We start from the raw sequence: 17,230 nt of genomic DNA on the forward strand, positions 1-17,230 counted from the left end.
GTCTCTCTATAAAAATCAATTTTTAAAAAAAACCCTTCCATTTAAAAAAAAAGAAATGTCTATCAAATTATTTACCCATTTTTAATTAGGTTATTTGTATTCTTTTCTTGTTACCGAGTTGTAGTTCTTTATATATTCTGAATGCTAGTCCTTTACCAGATACCCGATTGGCAAATATTTCCTCCCATCTGTGGGTTTTCTTTTCACTTTCTTGATAGTGTCCCTTGAAGCACAAAAGTGTTGTTGGTTTGGCTTTTTTAATGAAGCCCAATGTATCTATTTTCTCTTTTGTTGCTTGTGCTTTGATGTCATATCTAAGAAACAATTGTTTGTTACAATTATTCATTTTTATATGATCCTCATTGTACTAGAAAATAAAGGAATCACGTTTAATTTTTTAAAATTTATTAGAGATTTTAAACTAATGGCTAAGATTTTCTACTTTTTAAAACTTTATTAGAAGTTTCTTTGCAAAAGCATATGATTGAGTTTATTAAAATGTATATTTTCAGAGGAGGGCAGGTGGGTGGAGGGGGAGAGATTAACCAAAGAATTTATGTGCATATATGCACAACCCAAGGACAGGGACAATGGTGTGGAAAAGGACTGGGGAGGGGAGTGGGACAGGGTGGAATGGGTCATTGGGGCGAAAAAGGGACATCTGTAATATTTTAAACAAAAACAAAAACAAAAAAAAAGCATATTTTCTGCAGACCGGTGTTGTTCAGTGGTTGAGCATCAATCTATGCACCAAGAGGTTACCAGTTTGATTCTTGGTCAGGTCAAGTGCCTGGTTTGCAGGCTCAATCCCCAGTAAGGGTAGTGCAGGAAGCAGCCAATTGATGTTTCTCTCTCATTGATGTTTCTATCTCTCTCTCCCTCTCCCTTTCTCTCTCTCTAAAAATAAATAAAAACATATTTTTTAAATGTATATTTTCTGTTCAAAGAATATGAGATTCTCTCTGTGCATAGGTCTCTGTCTAGGAATAGATTTAACCTCAGTTTGGTGGTAACATGTATATAAACATTTGCTAGCCTTTTCTCATCTTTCTAAAACAGAGATGGTTGTCCTCATAATGCACAATAAACAGCACACAAGGTCCCATTCATTAACAGCTGATAACCAAAAATGGACACTCCTGTTTCTGTTCTAATCCCCAGCCAGGCTGAAGTTTAAAACCTGAGGTATTTAATTTTCTGTTTCCTCAGCCATTTCAGTTATAATGTCCAGCCATGTCTGAATTAAAGAATTTGGAGTTTACATTTTTCTGCTTCCTCTCTGCCAGGGTATCTCTATCACAGCAGTATTGGCATTGAGATCCAATAACTCTTTATGGTTGGGAGCTGTCCTGTACATTGTGGGATGTTGAGCAGCATCCCAGGCCTCCACCCATCAGATGCCAGTAGCATCCCTGCCCCAAACTGTAACCACCAAAAATGTCTCCAGCCATTGCCAGTGTCCCCTGGGGACAAAATTACCCCCAGTGGGAAAACACTGCTCTGCATCGTAACAAGGAACTTGGACTCTGATCTCCCAAAGAGCATAGAAGTTTGTCAATGAAAATAATTAGTTTGACTTCAGACATTCTACATTCAAGTTACTCACCTTACCTACCCACTCTCCATCCTTTCACTCTCAGTTCCAACAGTAACTTCCCATGGTGTCTTTTGCAGAGCTCACCTCCTCAACCACAACTAAAGGCAGTAAAGAGGTGAGTGGAAGCTGAGTCCTGGGACCTAGTCAGGTAACAAATATTTACAAAGCCCAAAATTAGCAAATGAAGATGGGTACTATATATTATATGTGTACTACATATTGTATATCATATATTGATACATTATATACATGATATATAATATATTTTCATATATAATGTATGTTAATTATAAGTTCATTACAATATAATATAATGTTAGATAATTTATATTATATATAACTATGATATATATTATAGTTGACCCTTGAACAGCATAGGGACACTGCCACCCCCATGCAGTCGAAAATCCACGTATAACTTTGACTCCCCCAAAAACTTAGCTACTAATAGCCTACTGTTGACTGGAAGCCTTTCTGATAACATAAATAGTTGATTAAGACATATTTTGTATGTTATATGTATCACATACTGTATTCTTACAAATAAAGTAAGCTAGAAAAAAGAAAATGTTATTAAGAAATTCATAAGGAAGAGAAAATACATTTATGGTATTTATTGAAAAAATTTCACATATAAGTAGACCCATTCACTTCAAACCATGTTGTTCAAGGGTCAACTGTATATCACCATATTTATCACTCTATACATATGTCACTATATTTCTCACTATAGAGATAGATAGATTAGATGATGATGAAGATAGATAGATGGTAGGTAGATAGATGATAGATAGATAGATGATGATAGATAGATAGATAGATAGATAGATAGATGATAGATAGATAGATAGATAGATAGATAGATAGATAGATAGATAGATAGATGATAGATAGATAGATAGATGATAGATAGATAGATAGATAGATAGATAGATAGATAGATAGATAGATGATAGATAGAGCGTGTGTGTGTGTGTGTGTGTGTGTGTGTGTGTGTGTGTGTGTGTGCTGCCCCCTAAAGATAGGATCTATCCCAGACCAAGAAAGACAGACTAAGCAAGACTATATTAGAGTATGCTGAGCTACTGCAACAGAGGCCCAAATAGTCAATGACTTTTAAAAGACAGATCTTTATTACTTTCTGAGTTAACAGTCCAGAAGTTAACATTCTAGGCTGGTGAAAGGATTCCACTCTGTGAGGCCATTAAGAGTGCCCAAGTTCTTTTCATACTATTGCTCCACCATCCCCTGGCATCTTGTCCTCAACTGCCTGGTCATAGCTAGGTTGCTGCAATGTTGCATTGCTACCAGTAGGGAGAGGGAGTCTAGGGCAAGTTGTCTGGAGTACAGGGTGACAGGTCCCAAGATCTGCAGCTGGCAAACTGGAGACCCAGGAGAGTTGATGATAGTGTTCCAGGGACCTGAGAACCAGGAGAGCAGAAACCCTGGAGGCTTGAAACATAGGAAGAGCTGATGTTTCAGTTCAAGTCTGAAGAAAAAAAAATAAAAATAAATCAATGTCCTAGCTCAAGGCAGTTAGGTAGTTCGGCAGGAGAAAATTCCCTCTTACTTAAAAATTTTTTTCTATTCAGGCCCCTAACTGACTAGATAAGGCCTACTCACATGAGGGAAGGCAATCCACTTTCCTGTGTCTACCCATTCAAATGTTAATTTCATCCAGAGAAACCTAGAATGAGGCTTGACCAAATATCTGTGCACTCTTTGACCTTGTCAAATTGACACATAAAACTAACCATCACACGCTACAAGAATTGATTTACACATCTGTAAAATGAGGCTAATAATGGTGCCCACCTCCTTGGATAGATGGGAAGTTTAGATGAAATTATATATGTGGAGTACTTAGCACGGTGACTGATCCAGAGTACATGTTCCTTCCATGATATCCACGTGATCTCCAGCAGACTGACATTTACATGATATGCTGTCACCCCCATAGACTGAGCTTCTCGAGGGCAGGAATAAGACCAAGCCCTCATAGAGAATTCAACAAATGTTCATGGAAGTAATAAATAAGCATGTAATTAAAAGGAATATTTCATTATAAAATTTTTTGCCAGGTTCCTCAAAAAGTTAAACAGAATTACTATATGCCCCAGCAACTCCACTTCTATGAATATACCCAAGAGAATTGAAAGCAGGGACTCAAACAGGTATTCGCACATCCATGTTCACAGCAGCACTATTCACAATGACCAAAATGTGGAGACAGCCCAAATGTTCAACAGATGAATGGAACAACATGTCATTCATCCAAACAGAATGTCATTCATCCATACAGAGGAATGTTATTAGCCATAAAAAGGAATGAATTTCTAATACATGTTACAATGTGGATGAACCTTGAAACATGCTGAGTGAAAGAAACCAAACACAAAAAGTCATACAACGTATGATTTTATTTTTTTAATATTTTTATTGATTTTTTAGAAAGAAAGGTAGAGTGAGAGAGAGAAACATCGATGTGAGAGCAAAACATTGATCATCTGCCTCCTGCCTGCCCCCTAGGCGGGGGGGGGGGGGTATCTAGCCCACAACCCAAGCATGTGCCCCAACTGGGAACCGAACCCTCAACCCTGTGGTGCACAGGACGACACCCAGGGCTGATTCCATTTATATAAAATGTCCAGAATAGGCAAATTCATAAAAGTAGAAAGCAGGTTAGTGGTTGTCAGGAGCTGGGGGAGGAGGAAATGGGGAGTGACTTCTTAATGAGTTTTCTTTTGGGGTGATGAAAATGTCTTGGAACTAGATAGAGGAGGCGTTGCATAACGTCATGAATGTACTAAATGCCACTGAATTGTATACTTTATAAGGGTGGATTTTATGTTGTGTGAATTTCACCTCAATAAAAAAATGCCCTGCCAGGAAAAGATAGGTGCAAAGTCATCGTGCTGGGTCAGTTACTGCAATGGCAATTCTGAAAGGCCAATACTTTGATGCCTGCTCCGTACAAACGGGTTTAAACCAAGAAGACTTCAGCCGTCATTTTGAGGAGACAGATAGATCTGTATCAGCTGAGGAAGGGGGGACAGCTCAGAATTCCCATGAAGACTCAGACTGGAAGAGCAGAACATTAGGAAGGTTTATATGAACCCCAGTTCTGAACATTCCTCCAGCCCTTAAGTATCTCTCTGCTTATAGCTCTTTGGCGTGATAGCATTTTCCTCTTCAGGGCATTCATTCATCCAGTACATGTATACTTACTGAGTACCTACTATTTGCCAAGAACTGTTCTAGGTTCTGGGAAATAGCTGTGAACAAGACAAAGTCCCTATCCTGATGGGACTTAATGTCTACTACTTTAACAGATGCACAAATTCCTCGGGGAGCTTGTTAAAGTGCAGGTGGGGATTTAGTACACCAAGAATCTGCATTGCTATCAGGCTCCCAGGTGATGCTAACCCTGATGGTCCAAGGACCACACTTTGAGTACAAGGATGTGGGAATCAGCACAAAAACAGCCTTTTAACTCAACTATGTTTCCATTTTTAAACCTTCACCTTGGCCCATTCTTCAGCCTCTGGTCCATCTCTTTCCTATCCTTCATAGACAAATGTCTTGGTTTTAAAAGGCCAATTAGGGGCATGAGGGGGTAGTCAAAGGTAGAGGGGGTTGAGTATATGATGATGGAAGGAGATTTGACTTTAAATGGTGGGCACACAATGCAAAATACAGATGATGCATCATAGAATTGTACACTTGAAACATAATTTTATTAATCAATGTCGCCCCAATAAGCTTACTTTTTAAAAATAAAAAAGGCCATTTAGAGTACCTTCTGAGCTATGTCTGCCTCAGAATTTCTCTTTGTATAACATTATAATGTTATAATATTCGAGATTGGGTTATTCTTGGACCTGGGGTGTTATCCTGTGCATTAGAGGATGTGGAGAAACATCTCTGGCCTCCACCCACTGGATACCAGGAGCACCCCTCAGTGGTGACAATCACAAATGCCTCCAGACTTTACCAAATGTCCGCAGGGGGTCAAAATTGCCCAAGCTGAGAACCACACTGCTCTATTTCTAGCAAACTTACCACTTCCCTGTTGGTAAAAGAGGTTCCTAATAATTAACCCTTGTCCTGTATTTATCAGGCACAGACACATAGCTTCTCTTAACTCATTTAATCTTGCCAAAAACTCTATAGGGTCCTATTACTGTCCCCATCCTAAGGTGGGGAAACTGAGGCACAGAGTGATTGAGTGACTTTCCCAAGGTTGCAGAGCCAGTGAATGGTGGAGTCAGGATTTGAACTGGGTCTTCTGACTCCAGAACCTGCTTTCTCTTGTTTTCTACTGTCCCTTGAGGTTGTGGGGACTTATTACAGTAGATTATGATGATTATTGTAATTATTATGACTGTTATTATTTATATCTTTAAAGCTACAACGGGTTCTTGAGCATTTTGAGTCACTCCTCACCAACAAGTCTCTATGGGGATCAGGAGAGAAGAGTAAAGTCGCATCCAAGGCCACATCTATTCTCCAGACTCTGGAATTGGATGTCTTAGAATCTGCCTTGAAATCCCCAGACCAAGAAATCCAGAAAATTCAAAGTAGTACTGTGGGTAAGTACTGTGGGTAAGGAGACAATAAGGCCTAATACACACGGAACTGGCTGAGGGAGGGGAGGAGAGGGAGTTGGATTAAGCAATTAGAAAAATAAATAAATACATTGCATGAGTCCATTATATAAAATGCTGGAAAATGCAAACTAATCTATAGTGACAGGGAGGGGAGGATGGAGGGAAGAAAAGGGGGCATGAGATAATTTGGGGAAACTTGGGGGGCATGGAGATGCTCACTACCTTGATTGTGGTGGTGGTTTTACAGGCGTATACACCAATAAAACTCATCAAATTGATACACTTTGATGTATAATCAATTACACCTCCATGGAGCTGTTTAAAAAAACCATTGTCAGTGGTTTCCAATCCCAGGCCTGGGATTTGAGTTTAAGAGTATTTTTTTAATCTAGTGCCTACATAACCTAATAGCACATGTGGAAGGAACATCTTACAACATATTTTAAAAATGAAAATCCTCCTATTGCACTTGTCATACATATTATATAACCATGTGAGATGACACGTTAATTAGCTTGACTATGGTCATCATTTCACTATGTATATGTGTGTAAAGTCATGTTATATACCTTAAATATACACAATTTTTATTTTTTAAAATAAAATATAGCAAATCCAAGTATTAATTTTTTAATTAGGAAAAACACATAAACAAAACTAAATTTAGAGAAGCCAAATCTGCCCACAGCCCACTCTTCCAACCCTACACCTAGTTAGGCATATGTTTGATAAAGAGACACATATAGGGTATCCAAAAAAAATGTATACACACACTTTAAATAATCATAAAGGCAGAGTTTATTAAAACACATTTAATTTTCAAAATTGAGCTCTCAGCTGTTAAAGTGCATATACATTTTGGGGGACATCCTGTATTTGTCGTATATGTTATCTTTTACATACGGTTGCACAACCTGCTTTTTCACTCATCCCACTAACATCTTTCCATGAAAACTATATACAACATCATTACCTATTGTCTTCAGCGGTTTATACAGTTGCATTGTATGAGTGTGCCATAATTTATTTTCCTATTCTGGGAAATGTGGGGTTTTGCCAAATGACCCTGTGATATAGACCACTAAAAATGTATGCGTGTATTTGTTTGATATTTTCTTAGGATAAATTCATAAAGGAGGAGTTGTTAGGTCAAGGGAAGAAAACATGTGAGACTTTTGATGCACATCACTATATTGGCCTCCAGAAATGCTTGCTGTGCTTTTATTCAGCTCAGGGATAGCAAAGGATTGGCGTATGCCTAACTAACCATTTTTCTTTTACCAACTTGGCTGATAAAATACTTTATGCTCTATAAAAATAATAATGAATGAAAGTAAATTCAAAAGATAAAATAAAATCTAGTGCCTAACCATCTTGGGAAACTGGAATCTGGACACTTTCATTCTAAATTAAACCGTTTTCCAAATTGCAAGTAACTCTCATCTCTCCTGATTAGGCCAGGTTCTAATTGCTTGATCGGTAACCAGTGCCCTCACCTCAGTGAGCTTCAGTCTCTTCGTCTATAAAATGGGATAATAATAGCGCATAATACACTTAGAAAAAGGGCTGGTAACTACAATTTTGATTATTCTATTTTCCATCCCTTATTACAAAATTTTGTTTAAATAGTATTCTTTTTTCATATTCCTATAATAGTATCATTCTTGGTTATTTTGTTATGCTATTTTGTTGCTTGCCTTTTTTAACTTTTTTAACATATACAAAAGGAGACCAAATAAAAACCCTGCTGCATCCATCACCCAGCTTCAACAATTTCCAACCCACACAGCCAGTCTTCTTTTTAAGCTAAATATTTCTATGAGCTCGCTTCTTCATTGCAGTTCTTCCATGATTTCATCTTTATCAGAAGCATGGTTTCCCATTATAAAGATAAGCCATCAATTATTTAATCAACTCCTTCTTGTTAAACATTTAGATCATTCCCATTTTTCACCATCATCATCATCTGTGCCACTACGAACTTTCTTGTAGTTAAATCTTCCTTCTCACCCATGATAGTTCTGAGAATAAATTTCTATAAATGGTTGTACTAGAGAATGTTATTTAATAACCTGATTTCAGTACTCAGAGTCTTACCTAATTTCTTTTTTCTCTCTCACGGCACCCCCAATCCCAAATTTCTTTTTTTAAATCATTTTTATTGTTCAATTACAATTGACATACAATATTACTTTCAGGTGTACACCTCAGTGATTAGACATTATACAATACACTAAGTGATCAGGCCAATAAATATCATACCCGTCTGACACCATACATAGTTATTAGAATATTATTGACTATATTCCCTATGCTATACTTTACATCCCCATGACTATTCTGTTACTACCAATTTTTACTTCTTAATCCCTTCACCTTTTTCACTCAAAATTTTCTCTGTATCTATGAGTCTGTTTCTGTTCTGCTTGTTCATTTGTTTTGTTTTTTTAGATTCAATTGTTGATAGATACATATTTATGCCATTTATTGTTCATATTCTTTATCTCTTCTTTTTCTTCTTAAAAAAGACTTTTTAACATTTCATATAATACTGGTTTGGTGGTGATGAACTCCTTTAGCATTTTCTTGTCTTGGGAGCTCTTTATCTCTTCTTCTATTCTAAATGATAGCTTTGCTGGGTAGAGTAATCTTGGTTGTAGGTCTTTGCTTGTCATCACTTTAAATATTTCTAGCCAATCCGTCTGGCCTGCAAAGTTTCTGTTGAGAATTCTTCTGAGAGTCTTATGGGAGCTCCCTGTAGGTAACTAACTACTTTTCTCTTGCTGCTTTTAAGATTCTCTTTTTGTCTTTAACCTTTTGCATTTTAATTATGATGTGTCTTGTTATGGGCCTCTTTGGGTTCATCTTGTTTGGGACTCTCTGTGCTTCCTGGACTTATATGTCTATTCCTTCATCAGGTTAGGGAAGCGTTCCATGATTATTTTTTTAAATAGGTTTTCCATTTCTCTCTCTCTCTCTTCTCCTTCTGGACCCCCATAAAGCCAATGTTGCTATGTTTGAAGTTGTCCAGAGTCTCCTTACTCTATCCTCATTATTTTAATTCTTTTTTTCTTTTCGCTCTTCTGGTTGGGTGTTTTTTGCTTCCTTATGTTCTACTGTTGATTCCCTGTAAATTATTCTTCATTTCAGTTAGTGTATCCTTCATTCCTGACTGGTTCTTTTGGTTTCTATGCCCTTTTTTGCTGTTCAAGTCCTAAGTTCATCTACTCCTCCCCTAAGTTTATTGAGCATCCTTATAAACAATGTTTTGAATGAACTCTACATCTAGTAGATTGCTTATCCCCATTTTGTTTAGTTCTTTTTCTGGAGTTTTGTCCTGTTCTTTCATTTGGGGTGTGTTTCTTTGTCTCCTCATTTTGGCAGCCTCCTTGTTTTTGTTTCTACGTATTAGGTAGAGCTGCTACATCTCCCAGGCTTAATAGAGTGGCCTAATGTAGTATGTGTCCTATAGGGTTCAGTGGCACAGCCTCCCCATTCACCCGAGCTGGGCACTCCAGGTGCACCCCCCCCTGTGGGCTGTATACACCCTCCTGTTGTAGTTGAGCTTTGATTGCTGTTGATATGTTAGTGGGAAGGATTTACCCCCAGGCTGATCAGCTGCAAGGACTGGCTGCAACCATTGTGGAGGATCAGCTGTGCAGAGGCCACCCCACACAGGGACTGACTTAAGCAGTGCTTTGGTGCCTGCAGAGTCTGCCCCTTGAGTGTGTCACTTATAGGGGTGGTTGGGTGGTGCTTTGATATGGTCTGAAGCTGTTCACAGGATGCACTGGCTCTAGAGCTTCCCAGGAGGTGCAGGCCAAAGTCAACCACTGCCTGTGTTCTGCCCAGAACCACCGGCATGAGCTACAAAGCCATCAGCAGATGGCTGCTACTTGTGCTGGTCTTGGAGGTGCCCAGGAGAGGCCAAGCTGCAAACCAACATCAGCTGCCACTAGTGCCGAGCCTGGGGCCACTTACCAAGAGGTACAGGGCATGCCAAAGCCAGATGCTGCTTGTTGGAGAGATTGTAGGAAAGTCAGAAGCATGAGGCAAAAGAGGCCAGTTGTATGGAAAAGACACTGGAAACAGCTTGGGTGGTCCTGCAAGTGGTGGGGCAGGTTCTGGGGGAATTACCAGGGCAGGGCAAACAGTGATAGCCAGGTTGGAGACTCAGATATGGTGCCCGCCTGCCAGCTCTGTGGGAAAAGGGCTCAGAAAAGGAACAATGGCTTTGCCAGCACTTCTGTCTGGGAGAAAGCTGCCTCTCCCACTCTCACCTTGTTGCCATACACTTCAGTTCCTCCCCATGTGTCCCTGCTCCCTGTGTGTCCCAGCTCTGGAGCTCAGAGTGAGTGAATACAAGTAAATCTGTGCATGGGCCCTTTAAGTGGAACTGCCTGGGTTTCCAGCAGCCATCTGTCTCACTCAGGCACAATTCCCTCTGGTTTTTAACGACCAAAAGTTGTGGGGACTTCTCTTCCCAGCACTCGAGCCCTAAGCGAATGGGCCTATTGTGGGGCTGGGACCCCTTGGCTCCTCAGGAGTGACCTCTGCAGCCAAGATATCCCTCCTGATTTTTATCTGCCACATGTGGGTGTGGGACCAGCCCATTCCATGTCTCTGCTACTCCTCCCAGTCTCAATGTGGCTTCTTCTTTATATCCTTAGTTGTAGGACTTCCGTTCAGCTAGATTTCAGGCAACTCTGAATAATGGTTGTTCTGTAGTTTAGTTGTATTTTTGATGTGGTTGTGGGAGGATTTGAGTACCATGTTTACCTATGCCCCCATCTTAACCGGAAGCATCAGAGAGGACCCCTAATTTCTGAACCTGTTTCCTCCTCTGAATAATGGTCCCTCATGGGGTTATATGATGCTGTCATAACATGACAGTGTATAAGGCTCTTAGCCCAGTGCTTAGCACCTTCTACACATTCAGTAAATGTGACCTGTTTTTGTTGCTGTGCACATTTTTAAAGCTTATGATAATGGTAAGCTTGCCCGGTGCTTTCCTTACCAGCTGTTGAAACTCGAGTTGTTACAGACCGTTGCTCCAAGGAAAGAAAGATCTTCAACCTGAGAGTCCATACGAACTCACTGGACATCTCTTGCAATGACGTCATCCAGGGAAACATACAAGGTACATGTGGTGGCTGCATTCAGAATCCCTAAGACACACACAGCAATATCACTGTGTGAGTCATGAGGAAACATCCCAAATAGGTTCCTATCTGATGGGTTTGTTACTCTAAGATTGTATCAGTTGAGCCTTTTCCTTAAAAAAAAAGACATCTTCCCAAAGTGGAAGCTTTCTATTCTTCAGCATGGAAGAGACTTCTTTGCAATTTGGAGGCTGTTCTGTCCGAATCTGTTTGGGTTCATCAAGAAGCAGCTTCTAGAGCAATTGTAAGGGGTTCCAGTTAAGTTTATTTAGGACGTGATCCCAGGAAGCAGCAGTAAGTGTTTTAGTCAGGATTTTCCAGAGAAACAGAACAAATACTTTATTTTTTATTTTTCAGTTACAGTTAACATTCAGGATTATATTCGTTTCAAGTGTATAGCATAGTGGTTAGACATTTATGTAACTTATAAAGTGATCCCCGGTAAGTCTAGTATTCACCTGACCACACATAGTTATCACAATATTATTGACTATATTCCCTACATTGGACTTTACATCTTTGTGACTATTTTGTAACTGCCAAGACTCTCTGATTTTTTTTTTAAGAGAAACCAAAAATTGGGTTGTTTGCATGAAAACCTCCAATTTTTAAATCTAAGAATACATTTACTACAACTGCCAAATAGCTAAGACTGCTATGGCATGATAAATGGGGTCTTGAAATCCAATCATGTAAACATGGGTACAGTTGTCTATACTATCCAACAAAAATCCCAAAGTAAAGACAATAAAACATAGACAACAAACCACATTTCGATCTGAGAAAATTTCATGAGACAAGTAGTTCCTGTCACTTTCTCTCCTCCCTCGAGAAGGTAAGTACTTGAATCTGCCTCCATCTGTGAATGAGCCGGGCGGAGGAAGGAAGCCAACCTCCAACCACACTTGCATTGTCACAGGATTCCTCTGCAACTCACAATTTGTAGAGAGAGTGTACAAGACTTCACAGTGCAGGCTACACAAATCACATCTTCAGCCCAGTTTGCTCCTTGGTCACATTCTGGGGAGCAGGGAGTTGGGATTTCAACATACAGATTTAGGAGGACACAGCTCAGCCCATAACAACTGTCCATGCTGAATTATTTAAGTAAATTACAGACATCGCTGTGTGATTCCATGTGCTTTGAGGAGCACCTGGCATAGACATGCAGAGCAGCAGACTATTATCCCCTAATGGGCCCTGTGGTCCCACCCCCCAGCATTTGCACTGGCTGTTTCTCTGCCAGAAATGCCAACCATCACTTCACTGGGTGAACTTTGACTCTTCTTTTAACACAGCTCAACTTTCACCGGGTCCATGATTCCTCCCAGGATTGCCCACTTTCATCACCACACCAGAGTCAGGCCCTCCCTCCTCTGTGCTCCAACCCCCTCCCCAGCATCTTGAGCCTACCTTATCCGGGCATCTACTGTGTTGTGTTGTCTGTCTATTGACACAGCCCTGTCTCCTTCACTGTACTGGGATCCCTTTCAGGATCGGAACCATTAATTCTTTCTCTATAGGCACCTTACCTGGATAACAATAACAAATGCTCAGCGAATTAAATCCACATTTAGGCTGACGCCTTAACATTACTAATGAGAAAAAAGAACACACTGATGGGTTTGTGACAAAGAACCCACTAATGTTATAGAGGGACATTTCTCTGTCCTTCAGGTTCTTTCTAGATTCCCAACCTCAGCACTATTGACATGTGGGGCCACGTCATTCTCTGGGGTGGGGACCCTATAGTGTGCTGAGCAGCATCCCTGGCCTTTACCCACTAGATGCCAATAGCAACCCCACAGTTGTGACAACCAAAAATGCCTCCAGACATTGCCCAGTGTCCACTGAGGGGGCAGAATCTCCCTCAGTTGAGAACTGCTGGTCTAGAGCAACCTTGTCATTTATTTCCAAACAGTGACAATTTTAAGATAGGAAGGGGGTGCTATTAAATCACACCAGGACACCAGGTGTGAACTGGGACTTCATAGGTAATTGGAGATGTGACACACCCTCCCTCCCATAAACCATCTCACAGAACAAAACCACAGGCCACGGAGACCAAACTTGGAAACCTCGACAGCCTCTCCTCTCCTTCTACTTGTGCTTTGCTCTTGTGCCAGGATATTTCAGCTCAAAAATAAGCAATTTCCAGGCATAAGAACAGACAGACTTATCAGCTGCTGATGTTTTCCAACCACCTACCAGTGTTTGATTCTGACAACAGAAATTGCCATTAACTTAGAGAAACAGAAGCGCTCTCCTACTTCTGACCCCTGGAATGAGGCCAGAGAAGCCTGATTAGAGGAACTGTGGAGCTAGTAAGTGGCAAAACTGGGATTTAAATGCAGAAACTCAGTTCTTGCCCTTAGACTCCTTTTCTTCCCTTGAACACATAAATCTTTAATGAGGTATATAATTACATTAACAGTTGAGGTAACAACTTGCATAGGTATTTAATAAATAAATGATTTTAAGCCTGAGCCATTTACACTTAAATTGTATTTTTGACATAAATTATTTGTCTGTTTAGTGATAAATTCTCATTGCACTTCACAAGGCTGCCCCAGATGACTTGTTCTCTGAAATGTAAGGAAAATTTGCTAATAGAGGTCTTTCTCAGGCTTATACTTACAGATGATCAGTAGTGGAAAACAGCATTTAACAGACACTATCTTTCATTAAGAATTCAACCTGCAAGCAAACCCTCTTAAAAAAAGAAATGATCTGGTGGTTAATACTGAGCTAAGATCTTACAGAGCTGATCAACATATAGTAATGGATTTTCCTCTTTCTGAAATAAAGTTAGCCACAGTAGGATTTTAAAGAAATCTAGTAAGATTATTAGAGAAGAGCAAAGTCATACTGTATTTTTAATAAAATGCAAGATTAGATCATTTTAAATGTCAGGACCCAATGTTTGAGTATCTGAGAGGCTCCTCATGTTCACATAATCCTAGCAAGAGTGAGTAATCCAGGCTTTAGATTAGAAAAATGAGATGCATATTTCCCAGCCCTTAGACTCTTAACTACTTATACTTTTCTGAGTGTCTAAAATATAATTTAAACTTTTTTAGGAAATAAAGGAGATGTTTGGCACTGTGCTGGGAGCCCTGTGGTTTCCAAATGAAGTGTCCTGCATAACTACTCAAGAAATGTAATTCTTGTTGGAAAAACAGAGCTCAATCCATATGAAATAATTAGTGGACAGTTGCATTCTCATGGACATGGCAGGGGCTGCACCTGAAATACAAATTCAGAGAAAGAAGCATCACAACACTTCCTGAGCTGGAGGGGGATTGAGCTGGGTCTTGAGGATGAGCTGGATTTGGGGAGGAAGAGCATGGGAGGAAGAGTGAACTTACTAGACATACCTGAGCACAAGTGTGGCCATCATGGGAGCATGATACGTGTGGAGCAGGGAAGGGGGCAGAAGGAATGGTGGTGGCACTTTATTTTTCTGTTTCCTCAGGTCCCAGTGCAGTTGCCTTTATTTCATACTCTTCTCTTGGAAATATCATAAATGCAACTTTTTTTGATGAGATAAATAAGAAAGATGAAGTTTACCTGAAGTCCCGGGTAGTAAGCGTTGCTGTTGGACCCAAAAGGAGCATCTCTCTCTCCAAACCCGTGATTCTGAGTTTTCAGCATGTGGAGGTGGGTCAAATCTGCAACTGGAGCTTGCTTGGGTTTCAGGGACATAGATGGAACGATTTGCATAGCCTCCCAGTCAGTGGTTCTGGACCTGTGCTGTCCCATATGGTAGCCAGGAGCTACCTGTAGCTATTAAGCATTCTTAAAATGTGATGGTTTCACTATACTGGGTGATCCTTGAAGACAGGAACTTTGTTTTGGCATTTATCATCCAGACTATCCTAAACCTTTGTTTCCCTGATCTCTCACCACACTTCACTAATGAATAATTAGTTTATAACAGAAACTCTATTTATCAGAGTCTAGATGGAGGAAAGGGGAATGACGAGTAGCAGATGAAAGGGGACGAGATGGTGAGAAATCAAGTCACCTCCTTTCATTTTCCCTTCATTTGCCACTATGGCTTTTCAATGATCTTCTCTGTAATACCTCTGTAGTCCCGGGTGGCACAGATTTTCCTATGAAAGCAAGATAAAAGAAATGGATCAAGCTGTTGAATACAGTAATAAAAAGTAAGGGGAAAGGATGGGACCAGGGAGACAGATAAGGAAGACGTGAACACAGTGAGGGATGATGAGTCCCATGTGGTCACGGGGTACCATAGCTTGCTAACTCCTGATCAGTATGCACATTAGAGGAGCCAAGAGCAAGCAAAATTGCTCTATAGAAAAAGAGAAATGGTGGACGTGTGATGGAGAAGGAGAGTTGAGAGAGCGTGGCAGAGAAGAAATTAGAATAGAGTGAAAAATTAAGGGGAACTTTGGGGAAATAATAGAGACCTTAGAAGAGATTATTTTAAATAATAGGAAGATAATCTTTTGCCATTTGCTTTGCAATGTTAACCATTTACCCCAACATTCCACAAAAATCTTGAATAAAATTCCCATTTTTGCTCATGAAAATAATTAATTAGTTAGTTAATTAAAATTAAATAGGGTGAGTCTGAATTGAGATTTCAAAAACTTAGTATTTTGAAGACTTAGTATTTCTAGATTTCAAAACCTTAATAAGAATAAAGCATGCAAACTATCTTCTTAATAATTTTTATATTGATTTTTATTGGCATATTAAGAGAAATCATTCTAGAGCATCATCCTACCGAATTATGTCATAACCAGACATATATATGCTCTGCAGGGATGCAATATATTAGATATTTACAATATTTTACTTGAATTAAAATGTAAGTGTGTTAAATCTTTAAAATAAAAAGTACACTATTTTGAATATGGTGAGTTAAACGAAATATATCATTAAAATTAATTTGACTTTTTTTTACCTTTTTAATGTGGCTAGTAGAAAATTTCAGATTACATAAGCAGCTCACATGCTATTTTTCTTGGGCAGCGTTATTCTAGTGCATAGAATTATTTGAGTGGCAGATACCTCCTACATCTGTGAAATTTGAACTGAGATATAATATTCATTTCTGCACAGAAAGCTAATATTCATTATTAAGACTATATAACTCAATCAGAAAAAAAACCTTCTATTTAATCCATTGCCTTTTCCCATTCTCTGACCAAACAAAGACAGGAGGAGTAATAGCCAGACAGAGATGTAGTAAAATTTGTTTGCTCCTTCCCCATTCATTTCTGTTAAGAAAATAAGAACTGAAGGAAATCTTACCATTTGTGACAGCATGGATGGACCTTGAGGGCATTATGCCAAGTGACATAAGTCAGTCAGAGAAAGACAAATACTGTATGATTGTACTCATATGTGAAATCTAACAAAGCCAAACAAAAGCCTCATTGAAATGGAGGACAGATTGGTGGTTGCCAGGAGTTGAGGGTGAGAGAAATAGGTGAAGGTGATCAAAGGGTACAAACTTCCAGTTATCAGAAGAGTAAGTTCTGGAGGATGTAATGTACAGCATGGCAACTCTAGTTAATAATTACTGTGTTGTATATTTGAAAATTGCTAAGAGAGTAGATTTTAAAAGTTCTCACCACAAAATAAAAATTGTAACTATGTAAAGTAATGGATGTTAACTAACCTTACTGTGGTAATCATTTCACTATGTGTGTGTGTGTGTGTGTGTGTGTGTGTGTGTGTGTGTGTGTGTGTGTGTGTATAAAATCATTACATTTTACACCTTAAACTTAGACAATGTTCTATGTAAATTGTGTCTCAATAAAACTAGAAAAATTAATCTAATTTTAAAATAAAAATTTAAGAAAACAAGAGTTAAACGGGAAAGG

The 17,230-nt window shown here is 39.3% G+C and overlaps 1 protein-coding gene across 1 annotated transcript in view; it reads left to right on the plus strand.

Moving 5' to 3' along the window:
* The window catches only part of ADGRE3 (adhesion G protein-coupled receptor E3), a 39,686-nt gene that overhangs the window by 8,142 nt on the left and 14,314 nt on the right, over window positions 1-17,230 (plus strand). Inside the window, exons 4-7 of the mRNA XM_016219664.2 lie at window positions 1,675-1,712; window positions 6,006-6,189; window positions 11,228-11,347; window positions 14,845-15,029. Coding sequence (XP_016075150.2) covers window positions 1,675-1,712; window positions 6,006-6,189; window positions 11,228-11,347; window positions 14,845-15,029 — 527 coding nt within the window. The remainder of the gene's footprint in view (window positions 1-1,674; window positions 1,713-6,005; window positions 6,190-11,227; window positions 11,348-14,844; window positions 15,030-17,230) is intronic.

The sequence above is a fragment of the Miniopterus natalensis genome, chromosome 4 (genome assembly GCF_054644295.1).
Source record: "Miniopterus natalensis isolate mMinNat1 chromosome 4, mMinNat1.hap1, whole genome shotgun sequence".
Lineage (NCBI taxonomy): Eukaryota > Metazoa > Chordata > Mammalia > Chiroptera > Miniopteridae > Miniopterus > Miniopterus natalensis.